The 23,732-nt window shown below is 42.3% G+C and overlaps 1 protein-coding gene and 1 long non-coding RNA gene across 3 annotated transcripts in view; one reads left to right on the top strand and one right to left on the bottom strand.

Annotated features, from left to right (window-relative positions):
- Nucleotides 1–1,211: 1,211 nt before the first annotated feature.
- LOC138750537 (uncharacterized) overlaps nucleotides 1,212–23,732 on the bottom strand; it is a 43,776-nt gene continuing 21,255 nt past the window's right edge. The window contains exon 4 of the long non-coding RNA XR_011349380.1: nucleotides 1,212–1,905. This is a non-coding gene — a long non-coding RNA (uncharacterized lncRNA). The remainder of the gene's footprint in view (nucleotides 1,906–23,732) is intronic.
- Nucleotides 9,941–23,732, top strand: part of LOC138750520 (retinol dehydrogenase 12-like) — a 77,967-nt gene continuing 64,175 nt past the window's right edge. The window contains exon 1 of one of the 2 annotated variants that reach the window (XM_069912622.1): nucleotides 9,941–10,043. Coding sequence is in view for 1 of the 2 variants with exons in the window: in XM_069912608.1 (XP_069768709.1) it covers nucleotides 10,016–10,043 (28 nt within the window). In the remaining variant the exon portion in view is untranslated. The remainder of the gene's footprint in view (nucleotides 10,044–23,732) is intronic. The other variant, XM_069912608.1, reaches the window with a different exon arrangement.

Here is a 23,732-nt window from a genome sequence, read left to right as displayed (position 1 = left end):
CTGTATGTTATGTTTTTATTATCTTTTATATAAAATTTGAAAAAAAAAAGCCCCAAGAGGAATCATTAGACAATAAACAAATCAAATTTTAAACATAGCCAGTTTCAAAGAATAATATATAAAAGCACTGGAGGATCTCAAGCAGAATGAAGTCAATAGACAGTTGATCTTTGAGGACTGAGCCTTTTCTCAGGTATGCCAAAGATTGGCAAATGACCAAATAAGAAGGTGGGGAGAGGTGGGGAGCTGTGAGAAGGAGCAGAGGACTGAGGAAGATGTTCTGTGATAGGAGGAAGAAAAGAGGGTGGGGTGCTGGAGGAAGAAAGTTGTGTGTGATGGGCAGGAGAAAGTGAAGGAAAGGAAAAGAGTCAGAGGGCTAAAGGAAAGAGAAATGGAAAAGAGAAGGGGGAGGGGGAGGTGAATCCAGGGATAGGGGTTACCAGAAATTGGTCAATATGCCGTCTGTTTGGAGACTGCCAAAACAGAATATAAGATGTTGCTGCTACATTTTATGTGTGGCCTCAACTTAGCAGTATATGAAGCCATAGACAGATATGTTAGTGCAGCAGTCCATTGTAGAACTGAAGTTGCTCACCATTGGGAGGTCATTACTGTTGGTTGCATCGAACAGAGCGAATGTGCATAATGAACAGATGTCCCACTTTGTCCCCACTATCCCCGGAGAAGAGGCTGCATCAGAGGATGCAGTAGATGATCCATACAAATTCACAAGTAATGTGTTGCTTCACTTGTTAGAATTACTTGGAGCCCTGAATAGTTTTGGGGTAACATGGTTGCCGTAGCAGTTAGTGCAACACCTTTACAGCACCAGTGATTGGGATTTGGGTTTGAATCCCACGCTCTCTGTAAGGAGTTTGTGCATTCTCCTCATGTCTGCATGGGTTTTTGCCCCAGGTTGCCATTTTCCTCCCATCATTCAAAACATACAAGGAGTATAGGTTAATTGGGCGTAAATTGGCAGCATGGACTCATGGGCCAAAATGGCCTGTTACCAAGCTGTATGTCTAAATTTACATTAAAGTTTTAAAAAAAATTAAATACTGGTGATGGAGGAGGTATAAGTGCAGGTGCAGCTCTTCTTCTAGTCACAGGGGTAGGTACTGAGGGGGCAATTAGTGGGAAGGGAATAAGTGGATGAGGGAATCACCGAGAGAGCGATCTCTATGGAAAATGGAGAGGGGTATGGAGAGGAAGATGTGTCTGGTGATGGGATCACCTTGTTCATGATGGAAATTGAGGAAAATTATATTTGGATGCAGAGGCTGGTCAGGTGGATAGGTGAGGACAAGGAGAACCTTATTCTTGTTTCATCTGAAGGGGAGGGAAAGGCTGAGGGTAGATGTGTCAGAAATGTAGCAGGTTACGCTGTAAAAAAGTTCCGAACCATATACATGTATCTATTTTATTAAATATTGTCATTAGACGAGCCTCTACCATTTCATCTGAGAGCACTTTCTATAAACCCATCACAATCTGAGAGATAAACTTGCCCCTTAGATCCCCTTTCAATCTTTCTCCTCTTACTTTAAACCTGTGGCCTCCAGTTTTGGAGCCCCTACCTTGAGGAAAAGGCTATGACTATCACATCAAGTACTCACCCAAAATCAGACACCATCAATGGAAAACAAAGCAACGTTAATATCACAGACATCTCATCAGAACATTTTCAATGTTTACGCAAGATCTCAAATCCAAAATGGTACATCTGTTTCTCTTTCCAGAGAGGTTACCTGGACTGCTGAACGGTTTCCAAGATTTTTCTGTTTTTGTTTCGATTTTCAAGCATCCTCAGTTTTTAAAAAATGTTTATTCAGGTTATTTTTAAATGGGATGAGACATTTAGCCTGCAAAGTTGTTTTTCTCTCTCAACTCGACTCCAGTCTCCTATAACACAAGATAAAAAGATAAGATTAAGGTTCCATTATTGTCCATAGTAGTACATTTAGAATGTAATATACATGAAATTCTTTCAATTTATCTACCATAAGGAAGACAGAGAGTCACCACTTTGTCCAGTACCCCTCACAGAAATGAGGCCCCAAGAAGGAATGAACTTGCAACTCCTGCATTACAAAACCAGTGGTCTAGTCTTTCTTTGGCTTGGCTTCGCGGACGAAGATTTATGGAGGGGGTAAAAAGTCCACGTCAGCTGCAGGCTCGTTTGTGGCTGACCAGTCCGATGCGGGACAGGCAGACACGATTGCAGCGGTTGCAAGGGAAAATTGGTTGGTTGGGGTTGGGTGTTGGGTTTTTCCTCCTTTGCCTTTTGTCAGTGAGGTGGGCTCTGCGGTCTTCTTCAAAGGAGGCTGCTGCCCGCCAAACTGTGAGGCGCCAAGATGCACGGTTTGAGGCGTTATCAGCCCACTGGCGGTGGTCAATGTGGCAGGCACCAAGAGATTTCTTTAGGCAGTCCTTGTACCTTTTCTTTGGTGCACCTCTGTCACGGTGGCCAGTGGAGAGCTCGCCATATAATACGATCTTGGGAAGGCGATGGTCCTCCATTCTGGAGACGTGACCCATCCAGCGCAGCTGGATCTTCAGCAGCGTGGACTCGATGCTGTCGACCTCTGCCATCTCGAGTACCTCGACGTTAGGGGTGTGAGCGCTCCAATGGATGTTGAGGATGGAGCGGAGACAACGCTGGTGGAAGCGTTCTAGGAGCCGTAGGTGGTGCCGGTAGAGGACCCATGATTCGGAGCCGAACAGGAGTGTGGGTATGACAACGGCTCTGTATACGCTTATCTTTGTGAGGTTTTTCAGTTGGTTGTTTTTCCAGACTCTTTTGTGTAGTCTTCCAAAGGCGCTATTTGCCTTGGCGAGTCTGTTGTCTATCTCATTGTCGATCCTTGCATCTGATGAAATGGTGCAGCCGAGATAGGTAAACTGGTTGACCGTTTTGAGTTTTGTGTGCCCGATGGAGATGTGGGGGGGCTGGTAGTCATGGTGGGGAGCTGGCTGATGGAGGACCTCAGTTTTCTTCAGGCTGACTTCCAGGCCAAACATTTTGGCAGTTTCCGCAAAGCAGGACGCCAAGCGCTGAAGAGCTGGCTCTGAATGGGCAACTAAAGCGGCATCATCTGCAAAGAGTAGTTCACGGACAAGTTTCTCTTGTGTCTTGGTGTGAGCTTGCAGGCGCCTCAGATTGAAGAGACTGCCATCCGTGCGGTACCGGATGTAAACAGCGTCTTCATTGTTGGGGTCTTTCATGGCTTGGTTCAGCATCATGCTGAAGAAGATTGAAAAGAGGGTTGGTGCGAGAACACAGCCTTGCTTCACGCCATTGTTAATGGAGAAGGGTTCAGAGAGCTCATTGCTGTATCTGACCCGACCTTGTTGGTTTTCGTGCAGTTGGATAATCATGTTGAGGAACTTTGGGGGACATCCGATGCGCTCTAGTATTTGCCAAAGCCCTTTCCTGCTCACGGTGTCGAAGGCTTTGGTGAGGTCAACAAAGGTGGTCTAGTAGAGCATGGGAATAAACCCTTCAACCCACACTGTCTGTGTCAAACATGATGTCCAAATCAAACTAAGGATTTATTGCTTGCCCTTGGAAGATATCCCTCCATATTCATATGTCTACCTGGAAACCTCCTAAATGCTATTACTGAGTTTGCTCCCACCATGACTCCACTTAATAGATAAATAATTAGAGGATTGGCATGGTCAAAGAGATAGGCTGTAAGGTTCTGTTTTAAAGGTGGGAAGAGAGGTAATTGGAGAAGGAGCTTCTAGAGCTTGGTGAATTCCAGGAGAGGAATAGAGACTAGCTGCGACCTTATTTAAGGGAAGCTAAGACTGGATGGTAGATGGAAAGTAGGAAAATCGAGACTGCTGAGTATTAAGGGTAGACTTTTGGAGGGCAGAACATGAGAGACGCAAGAACTGAAAGATGACATGATAACAGGAGAGGATACACAACAACAAAGACACAGGCTAAAAAAAATGAAATAGAAATGGTGAGCTCAGGTATGGATCAGCAGAGAAAAAGAGCATACAAATGAACACAAGGAAAACTTAAATTTTATGGGCCTGGTTAATGCAGAAATGATCAGGATAAACTTATATGGGAAATGAATGGGGAACAGAACAAAGCAAATAGGAAAGCATGCAGATAATCCAGGAAGCAATAAAGGGAGAACAACGCCATGGTTTGGACATGTTTTTGAAACTAACATGTTCTATATGATTGCAAATTGCAATGTGAAAGCTAATGACCACCGTTCCCACGATCTGATACTTAGTAACTAATTTGTTAAGCTGATTTTGATGTCCTGCATGGCTGACTGAGGTAGGAGATAAAGAGATGACATATACGATATATAGCACTAGTGATAATACTGGAGCATATTGGAAAATCCCATAGAAAGTCTGCCAGCATTGTTTTGGCTTTTACAATGATTATGAATAATTATTACATCCATGGATAACTGGGTTTTCTCATAATCTTTATGGTTCTTGCTTTTATATTTCTAATTTTTGTCAAAATTGCTGCTGGGCTTTCCAATGTGATTGTACATGTATCTATGATGTATCTTTTGATAACTGCCTTGTCAAAAAGGATTTTCCTGGTATTGAGATGTTGGAAAACTTGCATCCAGTTTCAAGGCCTAGCCACAGAGTGGAGCTGTGGGATAAGTTTTGATTTTTATTCAGCATGAACAATGCGAAGAGATCCTGCCAATTAGAAGAATGTCATTCAGCTATCGTTCTGCCTGTGCTCTCATTTCAATAGAGTTATCCAATTAGCTGCACACGCTTCTTTCCCCCATTGTAGGAGCCAAAGGTTTTCACTTACCTTTCTTGGGGTCGACACTACCCGTCTGTGCCATGTTGCATTCACGCATGTGGTTTTCTCGTCCGATGGTTGGCGTATGTGTGGTGGGTTTCGTAGAGTGGGGATGGTTGGCACATGTGCAGGGGTTTGGGTACAAGACACTCTGAGTTCATTAGCCCACCAACAGGGGTGGCGGTTTGTATAAGGAGGGTGAGTGAGGCTCACATTTTGTTTTGTTGACCGTTATACTGCCGTTATTTATAGACATTTCATAGAACGTTAAAGAAGATTGTTACAACAGTCATTATTTTATCATTGTTATTAATAGAATGTTACGTTATTATAGATTACTACAAGCCACGTTCCCTTTAGTTTTTAGTCGTGTGTGCAAAACTTTTATGTTGTGCAATTATTTTTTTCCTGTGCGCACTAAATGCATGTGTAAATGTAAACTCGAAATTGTTTCAAGATAATTATTTGAGGTAACTAACCTTTTGTGCACATATGAATTTCCTTTGTGCTCTGATTGCCAAATGTGTGTGTGCACACACATGCATGTAGCTTAGAGGGAACAGTAGCTACAAGTCTTTGATGTGTTAATAAATAAACCATTTAAAACTCATTTGGACTTCATGGTGAATAAATTGAAACACGTCACAAACAGAGCCCCACCTAGCTTCCAAGCGGCTTTTTATGGATAGTAGTCACTACAGCCATCATCTTGTGAACACTTTTTGGGGCTTCTTTTTGGATCTGGGCTGTGCAGTTGAAAATTAGATAAACCTGAACAGCAATTTTGCACACTTGTCTGGTTGTCTCACCACCTTATGCAAAATTCACACCTCAGTAGAATTTTTGTTTCCCTGAGCACTTTATTTCCTGATGCAAAGAGTAGCAACACACATTTTGCTGCAGAGATATTCAACTTCACAGGTCTGAAAAAGAACCATTTTTATTCACTCATCATTCTTTGTTTCACTAACCCTGTTTTCACCATAGTCATACTAATACCTGTATTCAAGATGTTTATCCTCCCCAAATGCAACAACACATGCAATGTCATAGCTTTTTCACTGATGTCTGGGTGACAGTCGCTCAGTTTCCAAGCCTCAGCTGCAGCTGCTGAATTCTGCCACATGACTGCATTGGGGAAGGGATGTCCCCACCCACAATGCTCAAGGAGAGGAGACTTCTTCAACTTTTCTTTCAAAGGGCAGATGCAGGCTTGGGGATTTACCTCCACTGCAGCTCTCCCAAAGTGTAGCTAAGCATTGACTGCCTTAATCTCCTTTCAAGTATCTCCTGGCAACTATCGGCGAGTCTACAGCCTCCATGACCTCCACCACAAAGAACATTCCATTGTTTTTCATTTGCTATGGAGGTTTTCTATCTTCCTGGGAGAATTCACGAACCATTAGTGTATTTCCACACCGCAACCCATCCCCCACACCCCCCAACAACTCCTGCATCATGGCAGCATCCGTTCACTCAATACCAGCATTCCCCTGTACGTAGAAGAGCGTAGCCTGCATTTTGGATTGTTCTTTTTGGAACTGACTTCAAATAGTACATCTACTTGCTACATGGTGAGATTTAAAGAAATTAAGAATCAATAGGAAACACAATGCTGAAACTGGCACATTTCAATTTATGCATTGTGTTACATCTGACAATGCTGTTCTGTGATCCTCATAATTGAAGGTCTTGCTATTTAATCAGTTTTTAAAAGCAACTAATAGGTTTACATATAAATTATTGAGCAATTGTAAGGCTGCAATGATCTGATACAGTGGTTATCAGCCTTTTATCATCCTCACACCGCCTTAACTATTCCTTTACTTAACATGGCCCACCTATAACAAACCCATGGAATACCAGAGGTGGGGCAGCAGCACTTGCCGAGTTCAAGCCCCTTTCCAGACCACCAAAGGGATTTTTATTTTAGTACAGTGAGAAAATGTTTCCTTTATTTTTGTCACCTAATTTAGACTTTGTTTCACCTATTACTTGTTTATAATGTCAGTGATAGGCTCTATCAATAACTCCAAAGCCGAAGAGTGAGGAACATTAGGCTTTATTATACCTTAGACTTGTAGCTGACCCGATTTCAAGTCCTCGACTGGGGACAGAAAGAGGGAGGTATACCTTTATTCCAGGGTCACAAGAGGAGGAGTTACCAGGGAGCGAGTCACCGGTGGGGGGATGGGCCAGCTATTCATTGGCAGTTACCACATTCACCCCCTCTTTTAAAAGAAAAACTCTGCCAGGTTAAAAGTCCTAGAGGCTCAGCCGGTTGGGTGACCTCCTTTGCCTCTGTGACCGGTGCAGTTCTGCCGCAGGTATAATGGTCGTCTCCATTGCCAGTCATGTGTCCAAAGGCTGGGGAGGGAAGGCTGGCTCCACTGGAGGTGGGGCTTGGTTGTATGTGGGGGCGGTCATGGTTGGCAGAGCAGCTGGAGCAGGGTCTGGAGTGTATGGTATGGTGGGTGTGGGTGGGTCTCTGACCTGCATCGAGTCCCTGATGGGGGGAGTATGGGTGTAGGTAGGGCCTAGGTTGAAGGGGTGGGGAGAGGGCAGGGTCTCCAGTATGCACCAGGTCCTGGACGGGGACTGTGTCCTCATGGCTGTCCGGGTACATTACATAGGCATACTGAGGGTTGGCATGCAGCAGTTGCACCTTTTTGACCAACAAGTCGGACTTGTGACCCTTGCATGTTTCCACAGCAGGGCCGTCCCTGGGATGAGAGCCAGTGAGGCAGTGTTGTTCCGGTCGCCGACTTCCTGGAGAAGGAAAGCATGCATTCATGTAGGGTTGAATTGATAACGGTGCATAACAGAGATTGGATGGGATGGATTTCTTCCGGCAGTACTTCCTGCCAATGGGACACTGCCAGGCCTTTTGATTTAAGAGCCAGGAGGACAGCTTTCCAAACTGCGGCATTTTCTCTCTCCACCTGGCTGTTCCCCCAGGGGTCATAACTGGTCGACCAACTAGTGGTAATGCCTCTAGCCAACAGGAACTGGCGCAGATCGTCACTCATAAAAGAGGACCCCTGATAACTGTGGATATAATTCAGGTACCCAAAGAGGGTAAATATGCAGCAAAGAGCCTTTATTACGATGGCGAGGTCATATCAGGACAGAGGATAGCAAAAGGAAACCTGGAGTACTTGTCAATGATGTTCAAGAAACATACGTTCCTGTTGGACGGGGGCAGGGGCCCCTTGAAATCAATGCTGTCATTGAAAGGGGTGTGTGGTCTTTATGAGGTGTGCTTGTTGGGCTGGAAGAACTGTGGTTTGCATTCTGCACAGACCCGACAGTGTCTGGTCAACAACCTGACATCCACAATGGAGTAGTGAAGGTTCCGAGCTTTCACGAAGTGGAACAATCTTATGCTTCGGCGTGGCAAAAGTTGTCATGGAGAGACTGGAGCCAGCCAAGAAACGTGCTGGCGCATGCCCCCCAGGACAGGGTGTCAAGGAGGTCATTAAGCTTGCCCAGCCAATATAGAATGTTGTAGTTGTAGGTGGAAAGCTCAGTTCTCCACATCAGGATTTTGTCATTTTTGATCTTAAATATGGTATTGACCATGAGCATAACGGCTTAATAGTCCATTAGCAGGGAAAATCTCTTCCCAGCCAGGAAATGACATCAGTGGCGTACCACTTCTCGACAGAGGAGTGCTGTGTCTCAGAACCATGAAGAGTACGGGGAAAAAAGGCTACTGGCCTGCATGCCTGGTTGAAAATGGTAGCCAGCGTGAAGTTGGAGGCATCGCTTTCCACCTGGAATGGGATGGATTTGTCCATGGCATATATTGTGGCTTTGGCGATGTCTCCCTTGATCTGAGTGAAAGGTGCCCAGGCTTCTGCCAATAAGGGGAAGATTATGGATCTTACTGGGGGTAGGCTTTATCGACATAGTTGGGCACCCATTGGGCATAATAGATAAAGAACCCCAGGCATCTTTTTAGTGCCTTGAGGTTGGGTGAGATTGGGAGTTCCATAAGGGGATGCAGGTGGTCGGGGTCGGGGGGCAATGACACCATGTGCCATGATGCATCCGAGCAGGGCCAGGCGAGTTGTACTAAACACACACGTCCTCGTTGTAGGTCAGATTGAGGGACTTAGCAGTGTGGAAGAATTTGGAAGGACTCGTGTCATGGTCCTGCTGGTCGTGGCCTCAGATGGTGACATTGTCTAGGTAGGGGAATGTTGCCGTCAATTTGTGCTTGCCCACCATCTGATCCATTTCCCTCTGAAAAACTGAGACTTCAAAGGGTACCCGGAGGAAATGGTAGAGCCTGCCATCCGCTTTGAATGCAGTATACTGGTGGTCTCCTGGGTGTAGGGGAGTTGGTGGTATGCCAACTTTAGGTCAATGGTGGAGAACGCCCTGTACTGGGTGATCTTGTTGACCATGTTAGCAATCCGGGGAAGGAAGTATGCATACAGCTGCAGTTGATCATTTTGCTATAGTTGATCACCATAGGGGGTTTACTTCCAACCCTGACCACCATGACTTGGACTCTCCACGGGTTGGAGCTGTGAGCTGTGACCCCCCTCCGCCAGGAGTCGCTGCATTTTGGACTTTATGAGTGCCCTGTCCTCAGCGCTGTAGCATCTGCTCTTTAGTTGCTATAGGCCAAGGTTAGGTTCTCAAACAGCGATGGTGGGAGTATGCAGAGCGTGGTGATACCTCAGGTGGGGGCTGACTGCGAGGCGTCCATGAACTGGGTGGTTGGCGCCCCACATATGTCATCGTGACACTCCTGAACTGGCTTTGGAAGTCCTGTCCCAAAAGGATCGGTGCGCAGAGTTGAGGCATTAACAGTTAATGGAAATTGTCATAACATTTACCACGCACCATTAATGATGCAATACAATGCCCGTGGATCTTCACGGATTGGTTCTTTGAAGCCATTGATATCCTGCCACTCGTTGGTCTGACGGGGAGAGAGAGTTTGTGAGCAGTGTCTTCCACTCTCAAACAGGCAATTAGTTTGTTTCCCATTTACCATCATTGAGTGGGTGGTCGGGTGAGCGCTGCCCTGAACCAAGATGATGGAAGCACCTCCCACAATACGTGTCTGAGACAACTGTTCCACTGGAACAGTGACAGCGTCACTGTCGGGGGAGGGGGGAAGGTTCGAAAAGATAGCAGCCACCCATGGTGCGGTCACACCAGGAGAAGTGGATGAAGAAGGTGGAAGTGACAATGTCTACGATGGCAAAAGTGGAGTCAGGTAAGATGCCGAACCGCGGGTTGCAAATGCTCGAGGCCAGAAGTGATGTTGTCGCTGCGGGATGAAGTGAAGTCGGGTTTGACGTCCGACCCCCGGGGTGTACGTGGCACTGGTTGGTAGGGAAGACTTCAATTTACACACTCTCTCAGTGTCCTTTCTTCCTGTATCCCGAGCAGGTGGCTTCTCTCGCTGGGCAGCGTTGCTAGGGGTGCTTCTGCTGGCCACAGAAGTACCACTTCGGGTGCTCAGTGGGAGCGGCGGTGGGGTCAGGGCTTCCCTGTACAGAGGTGGCCCGTGACGCCATGTCCCAAATGGCTGCGTCTGCAGCCCACAAGCCCATTGCCAGCAGCGATGGATTCTGTGTTGCGGTGGGCTGAATCTAAAGTCCTAGCAAGCTGGAGGGCTCTCTACAATAGCAACCTGTCTTCCTCCAGCAGTCACTGGTGGATGTAATCGGACTTCACCCCAGCCACACAGGCGTCCTGGAGCAGCTCTTTCATACACTGATCGGCTAATACCGCCCCTGCATACAGGATATTGCCCCTGCATTCTCGCCCCAGATCACGCAAAATCATCCAGAGTCTCACAGGATTGCTGCTTTCTTGAGGCCAGGAGGTACCATGAGAAGACTTCATTTATCAATGTTCTTTTGAGGCTGCAGAGTAAGTATAATCTCCAATTATACACGGCAACTGACCCTCACTTGCAGTAACTTGAGTTTCTTCTCATCAGAGTCCACGAGGTCCTCAGAAGCTTTCAGGGAGACTGTGAAGGACTTGATCCACTGTTCATATAGCCTTGGGCTCCGGACATCTGAGGGTCGAAGTCTAGTCTGTCGGGTCTATCCCATGTGGAAACTTTAAAGTATAATAAATTGATAGGCTCTATCAATAACTCCAAAGCCACAGAGTGAGGAATGATAGACTTTATGATACTTTAGACTTGTAGCTAGCCTGATTCCACGTGCTTGACTGGGGACAGGGAGAGGGAGGTCGACTTTTAATTCAGGGACACAAGGGGAGGAATTACCAGGGAGCAAGTCACCAGTGGGGGACGGGCCAAGTATCCATCAGCAGTTATGCATTCATATCACCACAATCAGTAATATTTATCTTCTCCACTTTACTGCTGACCACCTACAATAATCCCATGGACCATGAGAAGTTCCTGTTTACTGAGAATGGATCCTGTAGAGCCAACTTCACAGATAAAGCTGGCTTCAACATGGCTCAGTGAGGCTCTGTGTATTGTGTGGTTTTTATCATGTAGCTGCACATGGTAGGCCCTTAAACAAGACTCACGTGGGGAAATGGTTAAGGCCTACAAGTTGCCAAATCAGTTATTAATTTATTTTACAAACATTCAATTAACATTCAGAACTACTTAGAGAAAATAATTTTATTGAAAAACTTAAACATTAACATCTAAAACTCTAAAACATATTTTAAAATTATTAGATATTTTGAAGCATTTTAGTTCAAGGAAATTGATGTTGACATTCAAGGAAATATAAATCATATTGTCACATTTGTGGCCCGAAATGTGAAGTTAATAAAACATTAAACACAAGTTTTATAAGGTAAACTTCTCCGAGTCTTTATTCTCCAGTTTCCTTTGTTCTCCTGCTTGTGCTCTTATCTCTCTCTCATACCACGTGACTTCCGGTACATCTCATACATATTCATTATCATGACATCCCTCCTTTAATCAGAAATAAACTTTATCTTCACTTACCAATATCCCTTGGAAACATACAAACATCGTAACTAATGGTAATACTATAACTCAACTACATAAGGTTTACTTCCTACAGCACTCATACATGCATTTTATGATATAAGATTAAATACTGTCCCAAAGTTCTTATTAAAACTATGGCACGAAGTCTTCGTATCGTTTGGGCGCTTTCCGGTTTCGTTTCGGCCTGCCTGCGGTATTGTCGTCGCTTCTCGGTTGTTCGCTCTCAGCGTCAGAAATATTGCTCGCCACGGCTTCGGGTGTTTCTGGCGCTCTAGTCACTTCATCAGGAGTGCTGGTAACTGCCTCTGGAACATCATCAGGTCTCTCAGTTTCAGCATCTCGTATTGGCCTTTCAACCTCTTCGCTCGATGTATCTCTGGACTGGTACCTTTTTACACCTGATACATTTCTCTTATACAGGACTCCAGTCGGAGACTTGACTGTCACCATACTGCCACTTCTGGATACGACAGTATAGGGTTGATGGTAATAAGGTGTGTCTAGCTTACCACCAGTTTCATGCCTCCCTAGAACATTATCTCCTGGCATAATGTCTGAGTACTTGGCTCCACGTTTCAAATCTGTGTACAGTTTGCTGCACCTTTCTTTTCAGCATCGTGGTCCCTCATCTCCTGGTCGTTTCGGATTTCCTTTATTTCTGGCATTTTTGTGGGGATTTTTCTCCCAAAAAATGCTTCTGCAGGACTTTTTCCAGTGGTTGCATGAGGCGTTGCTCGATAGACAGCCACATAAGATAGCAATGCTTCTCGCCAATTTTGTCCTTCTGCGTGTGCAATCCTCAATCGTTTTTCAATGGACTGATTTTGTCTCTCTACTTCTCCGTTGGCTTGTGGCCATTTCGGAGTTACTTTATGATGGTGGATACCTGTGGTCCTCATGTATTCCGCAAATGTCTCTGAAATGAATTGTGGACCATTGTCAGAGTATAATGTTACAGGTAATCCATATCTTGCGAATATCTCTGCTAATGCTTGTATTGTTTTTTCAGTGGTTGTGGACTTCAACACCACGTACTCATAGTATCTGCTGTAGTAATCTATCACTACCATAATTGATTCACCCGTCGATCCATGGTCCTGTCGGGAGTTGCGTACTCCGGATCGGTTCTGGCGGATTACTCCTACTTGTGATTTGACATCCGTGACAAGTTTTAACAAATTTCTCTGCGTCCTTATCACAACCTGGCCACCATAACTTGGTTCTGAGGTTTTGCTTGGTACCAACAATACCTAGGTGTCCTTCATGCGCTAAGGATACGATCTTCGGTCTCAATCTTTGCGGTATCACCAATCTGCAACCTCTTAATACACACTGTCCGATGCAACAAAGTTCGTCTCTAATGGGAATGTAAGCCTTGTGAGTACACTTGTCCCATTGTCCACTCTGTATGCATTCTCTTACTTCCATGAGTTCTGGATCACGTTCGGATTCTCTCTTGACCTGCTTCGTAGTCACAGCTTTCGGTGTCGACTGAATAGCTATGAAGCGTACAAAGCTCTCTGTTTCTGTTCCCAATTCTGACTTGGATTGTGGACCACCATTCTTCACCAATCTGGACAGCGGATCTGCAAATTTTGTTTTCCCTGCAATGTGGATTACTTTATATTTGTAGGGTTGTAGTCTGAGTACCCATCTCTCTATTCTGGCACATGGTTTGGATCTAGGTGCATAGATCACCTCTAATAGCTTATGATCTGTGATGAGTTCAAATTCAATGATGTATAAATATGCATGGAACCTCTCACAGGCCCAGTGCTTCCTTCTCTGTCTGAGAGTATCTTCTTTCCACATCTGATAACGATCTGCTGGCATAGGCAATGATTCTTGGTCCTCCATCATGCATCTGGACCAACACAGCTCCTAAACCAACCGGGCTGGCATCCGCTATGACTTTGGTTGATGCCGCCGGATCGTAATATCCAAGAGTTTTTGCATCTGTCAGGCTTTGCTTCAGCACTGTGAACACTTTCTTCTGCTCAGATCCAAAATGAAATGGTACACCTTTCCTGGTTAGTTTCCTTAGTGGTTCTGCCACTGTAGTGAAATTAGGAATGAACTTTGCACAAAAATTGACCAATCCCAGGAAACTCCTCACCTCTGTTGCGTTCTGAGGTGCACGTGCCTCTGCAATAGCTTTCACCTTGGCCTCTGCAGGGTTTAGTCCTTCCCGTGTAAGTCTGTGTCCCATGAAGTCCATTTCTGACACACCGAACTGGCACTTGTTTCAATTCACGGTAAGGCCTGCCTCCTGTAGTCTACATAGTACATGCCTCAACCGTTTGTCATGCTCTTCCTTCGTTGGTGCATGGACTATGATATCGTCAGAAATGTTGGCAACTCCAGGAATGCCTTGAATCACTCGATGGATTTCATACTGGTAGATCTCCGAAGCTGCATTAATTCCAAATGATAGTCTCTTGTAACGATACAATCCACAGTGAGTCACAAATGTTGTTACATCTCGGGAACCTGGATCCACTCTAATTGATGATAGCCCCATTTCAGATCAATTTTTGAGAATACCTTGCTGGTAGTTAGTTCTTGAAGTATTTCCTCCACTGTTGGTATAGGGTGTCGTTCTCTAATTATAGCTTCATTGGCCTTTCTCATGTCAACACATAGTCTTATGTCACCCTTTGGTTTGGGCACAATCACTATGGGACTGACCCATTGTGTCGAATGTTCCACTGGTTCAATAATGTCTTGTTCGATCAATTCTTTAATTTTGGCTTCGACTTTCCCACGAAGTCCAAACGGAGTTCGGTGCATTGGTTGTGCCTTGGGTTTGACTGTTTCATCTACCGCTAGCTTCAATTGTCGACCTTTCAGCTTTCTTACTCCTTGGAAGACTGCGGGGAATTCTTGCTTCATATCCTCATATGACTGAATTGAATTGACAAAAGCTCCGATATGAAGTATTGCCAGGTCTTGCGCTGTGCTTCTACTCAGCAATGGTTCTCCCCTCTCTTCTATGACCATAAACTCTGCTTCGGTGTACTTATCTCCAGCTTCAACAGTTGCAGTAAAACATCCAATGGTCTGCAATGGCTTGGTTGCTCTGTATGGATACAGTTTCTTGGAACACTTCTTTGAGGTACAGATGATCTTTTTCCTTTTCAACTTCTCCCATAAATGTCGATCAATCACATTACTGTCACTGCCTGAGTCTACAATGACCTGCACTGTCACTCCACCAATGATCACTGGGACCTTCTCATGATGTACTTCATTCAATGTAAATTGGTAACAACTCTGTTCCTCCTGGGTATCATCATCATCACCGTCTATATGGCGAATGGTATCTTTCTTTCCAGGATACTTTCCTTTCCCCCAGGCTTTGCCTTTGGAAGTTGTACTCTTCCTCTTCTGGTCTGCATTGGACTTGCTTTTGCACTTCTTTGCAAAGTGGTCCTTACCTCCACACTTTCTGCAAACTTTGCCTTTGGCCTGGCAATATGGGTCTTTTCCAAAGTGACCTCGGTTTCCACATCAATAACACTCCACGTCCTGTGTCGATGTATATCTTGGCTGATTATGGCAATGTGGGAGCCTCTTAATTTGCTGGCTTGAGTTGTCTTTCAGGGTCATGGTATGAAATTGCCCCTCAACAGCCTCTAATGCAGCAGCAATGGCTAAAGCATCGGTGAGTTCCAATTCGCTCCCTCTTTCCAGTAGACGTCTTCTGAGTTTATCTGATCTGCAGTGCTGTACGACTTGATCCAGTAATTGGTTGTCCAAATCAGCTGGCATGTAATTGCATCCAACAGCTAGCTGGCGTAGTCTCGTCACATACTGAGCAATTGTCTGGCCATCTTCTTGTCTCGTTCTCCGAAACAAATGGCGTTGAAATGTAGCATTCGGTGTCACTACATAGTGTGCATTTCATGCATCTACCGCTTTCCGGTACTCATCCTTTCTTCCAGTATTCAAAAGTGTCTTAAAAGTTTCCCGAACTGCGGATCCCGCAGTAAAAAGAAGTAACGCCCTTCTCTGCGCTTTTTGTTCAACCATACCGATATCTAGAAATAGGCCACGACTGTCGGCGTAGGATTCAAATTCTTCCAGCCATGCCTTCCACTTCACACTTACAGTGCTTGCATTACCCGTTGGGTCAAAATGAGCAATTCCACTATGTGTTAGAAAGTCACCATCTGCACCAGCCATGAGGAAATATTCCAGCCCCAAAAGTACTGAGTCAAAGAGAAAATTCTTATCACCTTGAAGTTGTCTGTATTCCTCTGTAATCTTGTTTAGTCTTTAATTTTCTTCAAGATTCTTCCATCCTCGTCGCCAATGTCACATTTGTGGCCCGAAATGTGAAGTTAATAAAACATTAAACACAAGTTTTATCAGGTAAACTTCTTCGAGTCTTTATTCTCCAGTTTCCTTTGTTCTCCTGCTTGTGCTCTTATCTCTCTCTCTCATACGCCGTGACTTCCGGTACATCTCATACATATTCATTATCCTGACACATATGAGACCAGCTTTGACAACCACTCCTCTGCAATGAAATGAAAGACATTGCTGAGCATGCACATAGTTTAACTTGACAAGCATAAAGCAGTATAATACACAAAAGTGCTGGAGAAGCTCAGCAGGTCACACAGCATCCATAGTAAACAGATCCATGTCGAATGGACTTCAGTGGGATTGGGAGGTGGCTGAGGAAAAAAAAGCTGAGAAGTGAAAGGGGAATAGAAAGGGAAGGGGGTGGGGCACTGAGAAAGGAGACGGGGGGTAGGGGATGTGAAATAGGGAAAGTAGAGAGAGACAGACAGAGGAGCAGTCTAATGCAAATTATAGAAATACATTAAGAATGCAGCTTTCGCTGGGGAACTCACGTGATGGAATAGTGACCGGTAGGAAAATACCAGCCCTCTCCAGAAAAGTAAAAAAAAGGTAGAGAAAAAACAAAGTCACTAACACAGAAACCATAACAAATTGAAAGTGAAAGTGTGGAGAAAATGGCAGCAAAGGAAGAAAAACCAAAAACAACGGGAAGAAGAAGGAAGGATGTCGGAAGAGGAAGGTGAAGGCCTTACCTGTACGAGAAAGCCAGCCATGGAGAGAGAGGCCCGCTCCCTGAGGTCAGTGGAAACCCCGAACTCAGGACTACAAAGATGGCTCACGGAGCCAAACAAAAGTGCACAACTGCGCGTGCGCGAATCCTCGCGCATGCGTGATGCACAAGACAAAAACAACACCGACGGGAGGGAGGACCAGCTGAGGAGTAAATCTCCACAGCTGAAACAGACAAGTATAACACGACAGCGAGACTCTCAACAGGAAAACATAGAAAATAATGGGAACAAGAAGGAAGAGAATAAAAATAGGAAATCAAAGAAACAACAGATGACCAACTCAGAGGAAGAAGACCAACACCAAGACACTTTTAATAAAAATAAGAAGAACAAAAATACCCAACAAAATAAACAACCCAACAAGAAAATCAGAAGAGACAGAGGTAAAAGACACAGATCCTGGAGTGGACCCAGAAGAAGAGGAGGGAAAACACAGAGAAATGGAAGATGAAGGGAAGGGCAAATACATGGATATATATATTTTTTAAAGAATATATGGAAACATTAGAAGAATGGCAGACACAAGAATTCAGTGAAATAAAAAGAAGAATAAAAGGTACAGAAGAAAAAGTGAATAGATTAGAGATGATCATGACAGAAATAGGAAAAAGAGTAGACAAGGTGGAAGAACATAGATGACTCAAAAAAGAAATTAGAAGAATTTGATTAAAAAGTTAAAGAAACACAGGAGCTGTTAGCTCAGAAGATAGATATAATGGAAAATTATAATAGAAGAAAAATATAAAAATAGTGGGCCTTAAGGAAGATGAAGAAGGCAAAAATATGAAAGAATTTATAAAAGAATGGATCCCCACAGTCCGAGGAAGGCCAGAATTACAGGAAGAAATGGAAATAGAAAGGACACACAGAACATTAGCCCCTAAACCACAACCACAACAAAAACCAAGATCCATTCTAGTAAAATTCCTAAGATATACAAAAAGAGAAAATATATTGGAGAAGGCAATGAAAAAAATAAGAGAAGACAAAAAACTACTGGAATATAAGGGTCAAAATTTTTTTTTCTATCCAGATATAAGTTTTGAACTCCTGAAGAAGAGGAAGGAGTTTAATGCAGCAAAAATGACCCTATGGAAAAAAGGTTATAAATTTATGTTAAAATACCCAGCGGTACTTAAAAGAGTTATCCCGGGGCAGCAAAGCAAACTATTCTCGGATCCGGAAAAAGCACGAAAATTTGCAGAACAACTACAAAACAGACAGGGAGATGAAGAGATGTAACAAGAACAAAAATGACAACAAACTATAAGTAAGAACTAAGAAGGGAAAGAAAGGGAAGAAAGGAAGTAAGGAGGGAATTAAGAGAGTGACCTTTGTTATATATGAAGATTAAAATCTTTTCTGGGGGGGCTGGGTGGGGAAGAATAACAGTCACTGCAAAATCAGTTGACGTGAGCGGATTCACAAATCCAAAGGGAGAGGGGAGATGTGGTTGCCCGACAAGGGACAAAGGGCAACTCAGAAAGGGGAGGGACTATTGGGGTTAAAGGAATTTTAGATATGAGAATAGTGGAAATATTTTATGTTTTAGAAATGTTGTCTTATAATGTGTTCAAAAAAAGAACAAAGTAACCAAATTTATAATTAAATCTATGTAAGAAATGCAACTTTTGGATATATGGAGGAAACAACACCCAAAGGAAAAGGAATATTCTTATTATTCGGGTAGACACAAAACATACTCAAGGATAGACCTATTCCTGTTATCAGCCTACATTCAAGGGAGAGTTAGGAAAATGGAATATAAAGCTAGACTATTATTGGATCACTCACCCCTGTTATTGGCAATAGATGAAGAAGGACTACAATCGGGAAACAGAACAGTTGGAAAGGGAAATAACAAATACAGAAAAAGAATTAGCAGTAAAGGAAGATACAACTAAAAGAAGAGAATTGGCAGACAAAAAAATAAAATATGAAACACTACAAACATACAAGGTGGAGAAGAATATAATGAAGACAAAACAGAAATATTATGAGCTAGGAGAAAAAAACGCACAAAATTCTAGCATGGCAGCTTAAGACAGAACAAACTAAAAGAACGGTATTGGCATTAAGGAAAAAGGACAAACAAATTACATATAATCCGACGGAGATCAATGAAAACTTCAGGGAATTCTACGAACAACTATACCAAATTGAAAACGAAGGGAAAGAAGACAAAATAGATGAATTTCTAACTAAAATTGAACTATCAAAATTACAAACAGAGGAGCAAAATAAATTAATAAAACTATTTGAAATAGAAGAATTGCAGGAGATATTAAAAAAACTACCGAACAATAAAACACCAGGAGAGGATAGACTCCCAATAGAATAATTCCTCCCCTCCTGGAAGTAATCAACCAGATTGAAAAAACCAAAACATACCAGATACATGCAAAACAGCAATAATTGCAGTAATACAGATTATAAGATAATAGCTAAACTATTAGCAAACAGATTGGCTGACTATGTACCAAAAATAGTAAAACTAGACCAAACTGGATTTATTAAAAAAAGACGAACAACGGGCAATATCTGTAAATTTATTAACTTAATTCATGCAGTAGAAGGAAATAAAACTCCAACAGTAGCGGTTGCTTTAGACGCAGAGAAGGCCTTTGACAGAGTAGAATGGAATTATTTATTCAAAGTACTACAAAAATTCAGCCTACCAGAGAAATATATTAATTGGATTAAAGCATTATATAAGGGGCCATTGGCGAAAGTGACAGTAAATGGATATATATCAAAACAATTTAACTTAAGCAGATCAACAAGGCAGGGATGTCCACTATCTCCCTCACTGTTCGTGTTAGCTATAGAACCACTAGCAGAACTGATAAGAACAGAAAATAAAATAAGAGGGATAAAAATAAAAGAGAAGGAATATAAAATCAGTCTATTTGCAGATGACGTTATAATATACGTCAGAAATATCAATAAAAGAATTACATAGGAAATTGAAGGAATATGGAAAGTATTGGGGTACAAGATCAACACAAATAAAAGTGAAGCAATGCCAAAGAATATTGCGGATTTCACAAAGTTTAAGAAAGAATCACCATTTAGATGGCAAACACAAGCAGTACGATACCTAGGTATACAACTAAATAAAAATCTCAGCCATCTATATAAACTAAATTATCATCCATTAATGAAAAAATTACAAGACGACTTAGAGAATTGGAAAGACTTACCACTAACACTGATAGGAAGGATAAACGGTATTAAAATGAACATCTTCCCAAGGATACAATACCTATTTCAGTCATTACCAATTCACCTAACAGAGAAATTCTTCAAGGAGTTAAAGAAAATAATAAGGAAATTGTTATGGAAAGGGGGGAAACTGAGGATAGCACAAGATAAATTAACAGAATGGTACAAACAAGCAGGCTTACAACTACCAAATTTTAAGAATTATTATAGAGCCGCATAATTACGATACCTATCAGATTTTTATCAAACAAGGGAAAAACCAGATTGGACCAAATTAGAACTAGATAAAATAGGGGAGAAGATACCTGAACATATACTATATAAATGGGATGAAAAATTGGTGCAACGTAGGAATTCACCGGTATTGCACCATCTGCTCAACATTTGGAAGAAGATTCACGTAGAAAGGAATAAAACAAATTACCAACTACCAAAATTAATATTGACGCAAAATCAACTAATCCCTTTCACAATAGATAACCTTTCCTTCAGAAAATGAGAGAGAAAAGGGATCAAAAGAATAGAAAATTGTTTTTTGGGAAATAAATTATTATTCTTTGAACAAATGAAGGATAAATATAATATAACTCATGATACAATGTTTTCATACCAGCAACTGAAAACCTACTTGAAGGACAAATTGGGAAACAGTCTGAGGTTACCAGAAGGAAGCAATTTTGAATATGTGATTACAGACACAATGATAATTTAAAAATTTATAACACACATGTACATCAAACTGCAAGAAAAGAAGAACGAAGAAACAAATGGTAAATCTAAGCAAAAATGGGAACAAGATCTAAACATAAAGATAAAGAATGAAACATGGGAAAAGCTATGCTCCGGAACTATGAGAAATACAATAAACACGAGGTTACGCATGATACAATATAACTGGATACACAGGCTATATATCACACCTCAAAAGTTAAATAAATGGGACCCAACAGTATCAGACAGATGTTTTCGCTGTATAATGGAAACGGGGACAACAATTCATGCAATTTGGACATGTGAGAAAGTGAAAAGATTTTGGGAAGATCTAAACCAGATATTAAATAAAATCACAAAAAGCAATATACCAAAAAACCCAGAGATCTTCCTCCTAAGTAATATAAGAAATAAAGAATTTGGACTCGATTTGGATGGAGCACAGAAAAGATTTGTTATGATAGCCCTAGCTGTAGCAAAAAAATGTATTATGTCAACCTGGAAATTAGAAGACAACTTGAGAATACAACAATGGTACATAGAAATGAATAAATGTATTCCATTAGAAAAAATAACATATAATTTAAGAAATAACATCACAATATTCGAACAAATATGGGAGCCATACATGAAATGCAATAGAGAAATTCTACCATGGACTTCCACCATCTAAAATGACAGAAGGAGAAGACAACGAAATGAACTGACTCAGTAAAATTTCTTGTTTATTTTTATTAAGTGACAACATTGTTTAACGGGTTTAATGTATCTTATAGATTGAACTTCAAATAAATGGGAAGGGGGGTGAGGGAGGAAGGGAAGGGAGGGGGAAAAGGGGGAGAAAATGACACTGCATATATTCAAGAGAAAAAATGTCTGTATGTATCTTGGTCAATATGGTTTATAGTGTCAAAAATTTAAAAAATAAAAAAAAAAGAACGCAGCTTTCCCCGCATGACTGCCCGAGAATTTCAGGGAGTTGTTGTTTTCTACTAACTCCATGAAGATTGCTCAAATTGAACTGCTGTCAGAAAATTCCTAACAAGTTCCTCCAAAAACATTCTAGACTGTATATTCCCAGATATTTGCAGAGCAATCCTGAATGTCCTGGCACCTTCTGGAGGGAAATATTAGCCGTCCCATGCAGAATTGACTACAGTGACATTGGAATTGCAGAAGGTAGGGTTTTTTTGTGTTTTTTTTAAAATTTATTTAAAAGAGAGAGAGAGAGAGAGAGAGAGAGAGAGAGAGGAAAATAAAATAAGACAAGATAAACCTCCTACTAACCCCAAACCCCACCCTTCTCTCTCCAACTCCTAACAAATGCAAGAGAAAAAGAGAACTACAACAGGAGTTTTTCACTTTTCAGTATCTTCTAATATATATAAGACCTATAAGAGAAAGGGAGTGTTCAAGATTCTTTTAAATATTAATACCAATACTTAGTAAATATGGGCACCATATTTTCCAAAATATATTTATCTCTTAATTTATAAGTAATTTTCTCAAGTGAAAAACAACTCTGAACTTCCACCTACCTTCTATCCATTCCCAAATCAATATCCAATTTCCAAGTTATAGCAATACATTTTCTAGTTATTGTCAAAGCTCAGGATGTAGTTTAGATAAAATGTACTCACTCATTTAACACAGGCAATGAAAGATAAATTCACCCTTCAGTCTTTCCACTAAGAGAATAAAGTTGCACAAAATATTTATGCAAATGAAATTATATTGTTTTATTTGAGAAAAAAGTCTTTAGGACTAGGAGTAAAATTACTAGATAGGGTGAAAGATTAGTTTTAAATTAGACACAATTTAATTCCTTGACAAGTATGTTTTTCTCAGATACAGCGGTGGGCACAGTTCTTAATCAGTCCGTCAATGGCCATTGCCAACCCTTGGCTTTCATTAGGTGCCACCTGTGGCCATTGGAAATGAAATACAGCACACTTGATCAAGAGCTGTTGGCATTGTATCTAACCACATGACACTTCCAATATGTTTTGGAGGGTCGCTATTTCACCACTTTTATAGACCATAAGCCTTCAGCAAAATATTGGACCAATGGTCAGCCAGGCAGCAATGACACTTGTTGTACATTTCTGAATTCACAACGGATATGTGTCGTGTCTCAGGGAAAAACAATCTGTTGCCGACATGCTATCCAGACCAACAGTACATCATATCCAGGGTGGCATTGATATCTCTGACTTGGCCAGTGCACAGGCCATGGATCTTGCTGTTCAGGCATATAATACTGCCATTACAAACCTGGACATACAGCAGGTGGCACCACAATTAGGTGGCCCAACTCTGCTTTGTGACATGTTTTTGTGGTACCCTAAATCGGTGATTCTGGCATCTTGGAGACGACGTCTTTTTGACCAAGTTCACAACTTGTCTCATCCCTCCATCAGAGCAACAATCAAGTTCACGACAAGTAAGTACATATGGCATGGACTTAAGAAAGATGTTGCCCAGATGTGTAACCCCTTCCAGTCTTCAAAAATTCACACCAAGGCACCTCTCCAACCTTTCTCAGTGGTACCCCAGCATTTTGAACATCTGCATGTAGACCTGGTCAGACCATTGCTAGTATCTCAGAACATAAGATACATCCTGATGGTCATAGACCGATTCACACACTGGCCAGAGGGAATCCCATTAACATCCAGCAACGCTGAGACATGCACCAGAGCACTCATTGTCAATTAGATCTCGAGATTTGGTGACCCAACACACATCATTTCAGACCGTGGAGCACAATTTTCCTCTGAGCTATGGACTGTACTTGCACGCTTTTGTGGCACATAACTGCATCATACTACAGCGTTCCACCCACAGTCCAACAGTCTTGTGGAATGTTTCCACCAACAACTCAAGTCCGCACTCACTGGGCCCAATTGGA

The sequence above is a fragment of the Narcine bancroftii genome, chromosome 1, assembly GCF_036971445.1.
Source record: "Narcine bancroftii isolate sNarBan1 chromosome 1, sNarBan1.hap1, whole genome shotgun sequence".
NCBI classification, from domain to species: Eukaryota; Metazoa; Chordata; class Chondrichthyes; order Torpediniformes; family Narcinidae; genus Narcine; species Narcine bancroftii.
Note: the sequence above shows the minus strand (reverse complement) of the source record. Positions and strands in the feature narration are given on the sequence as shown.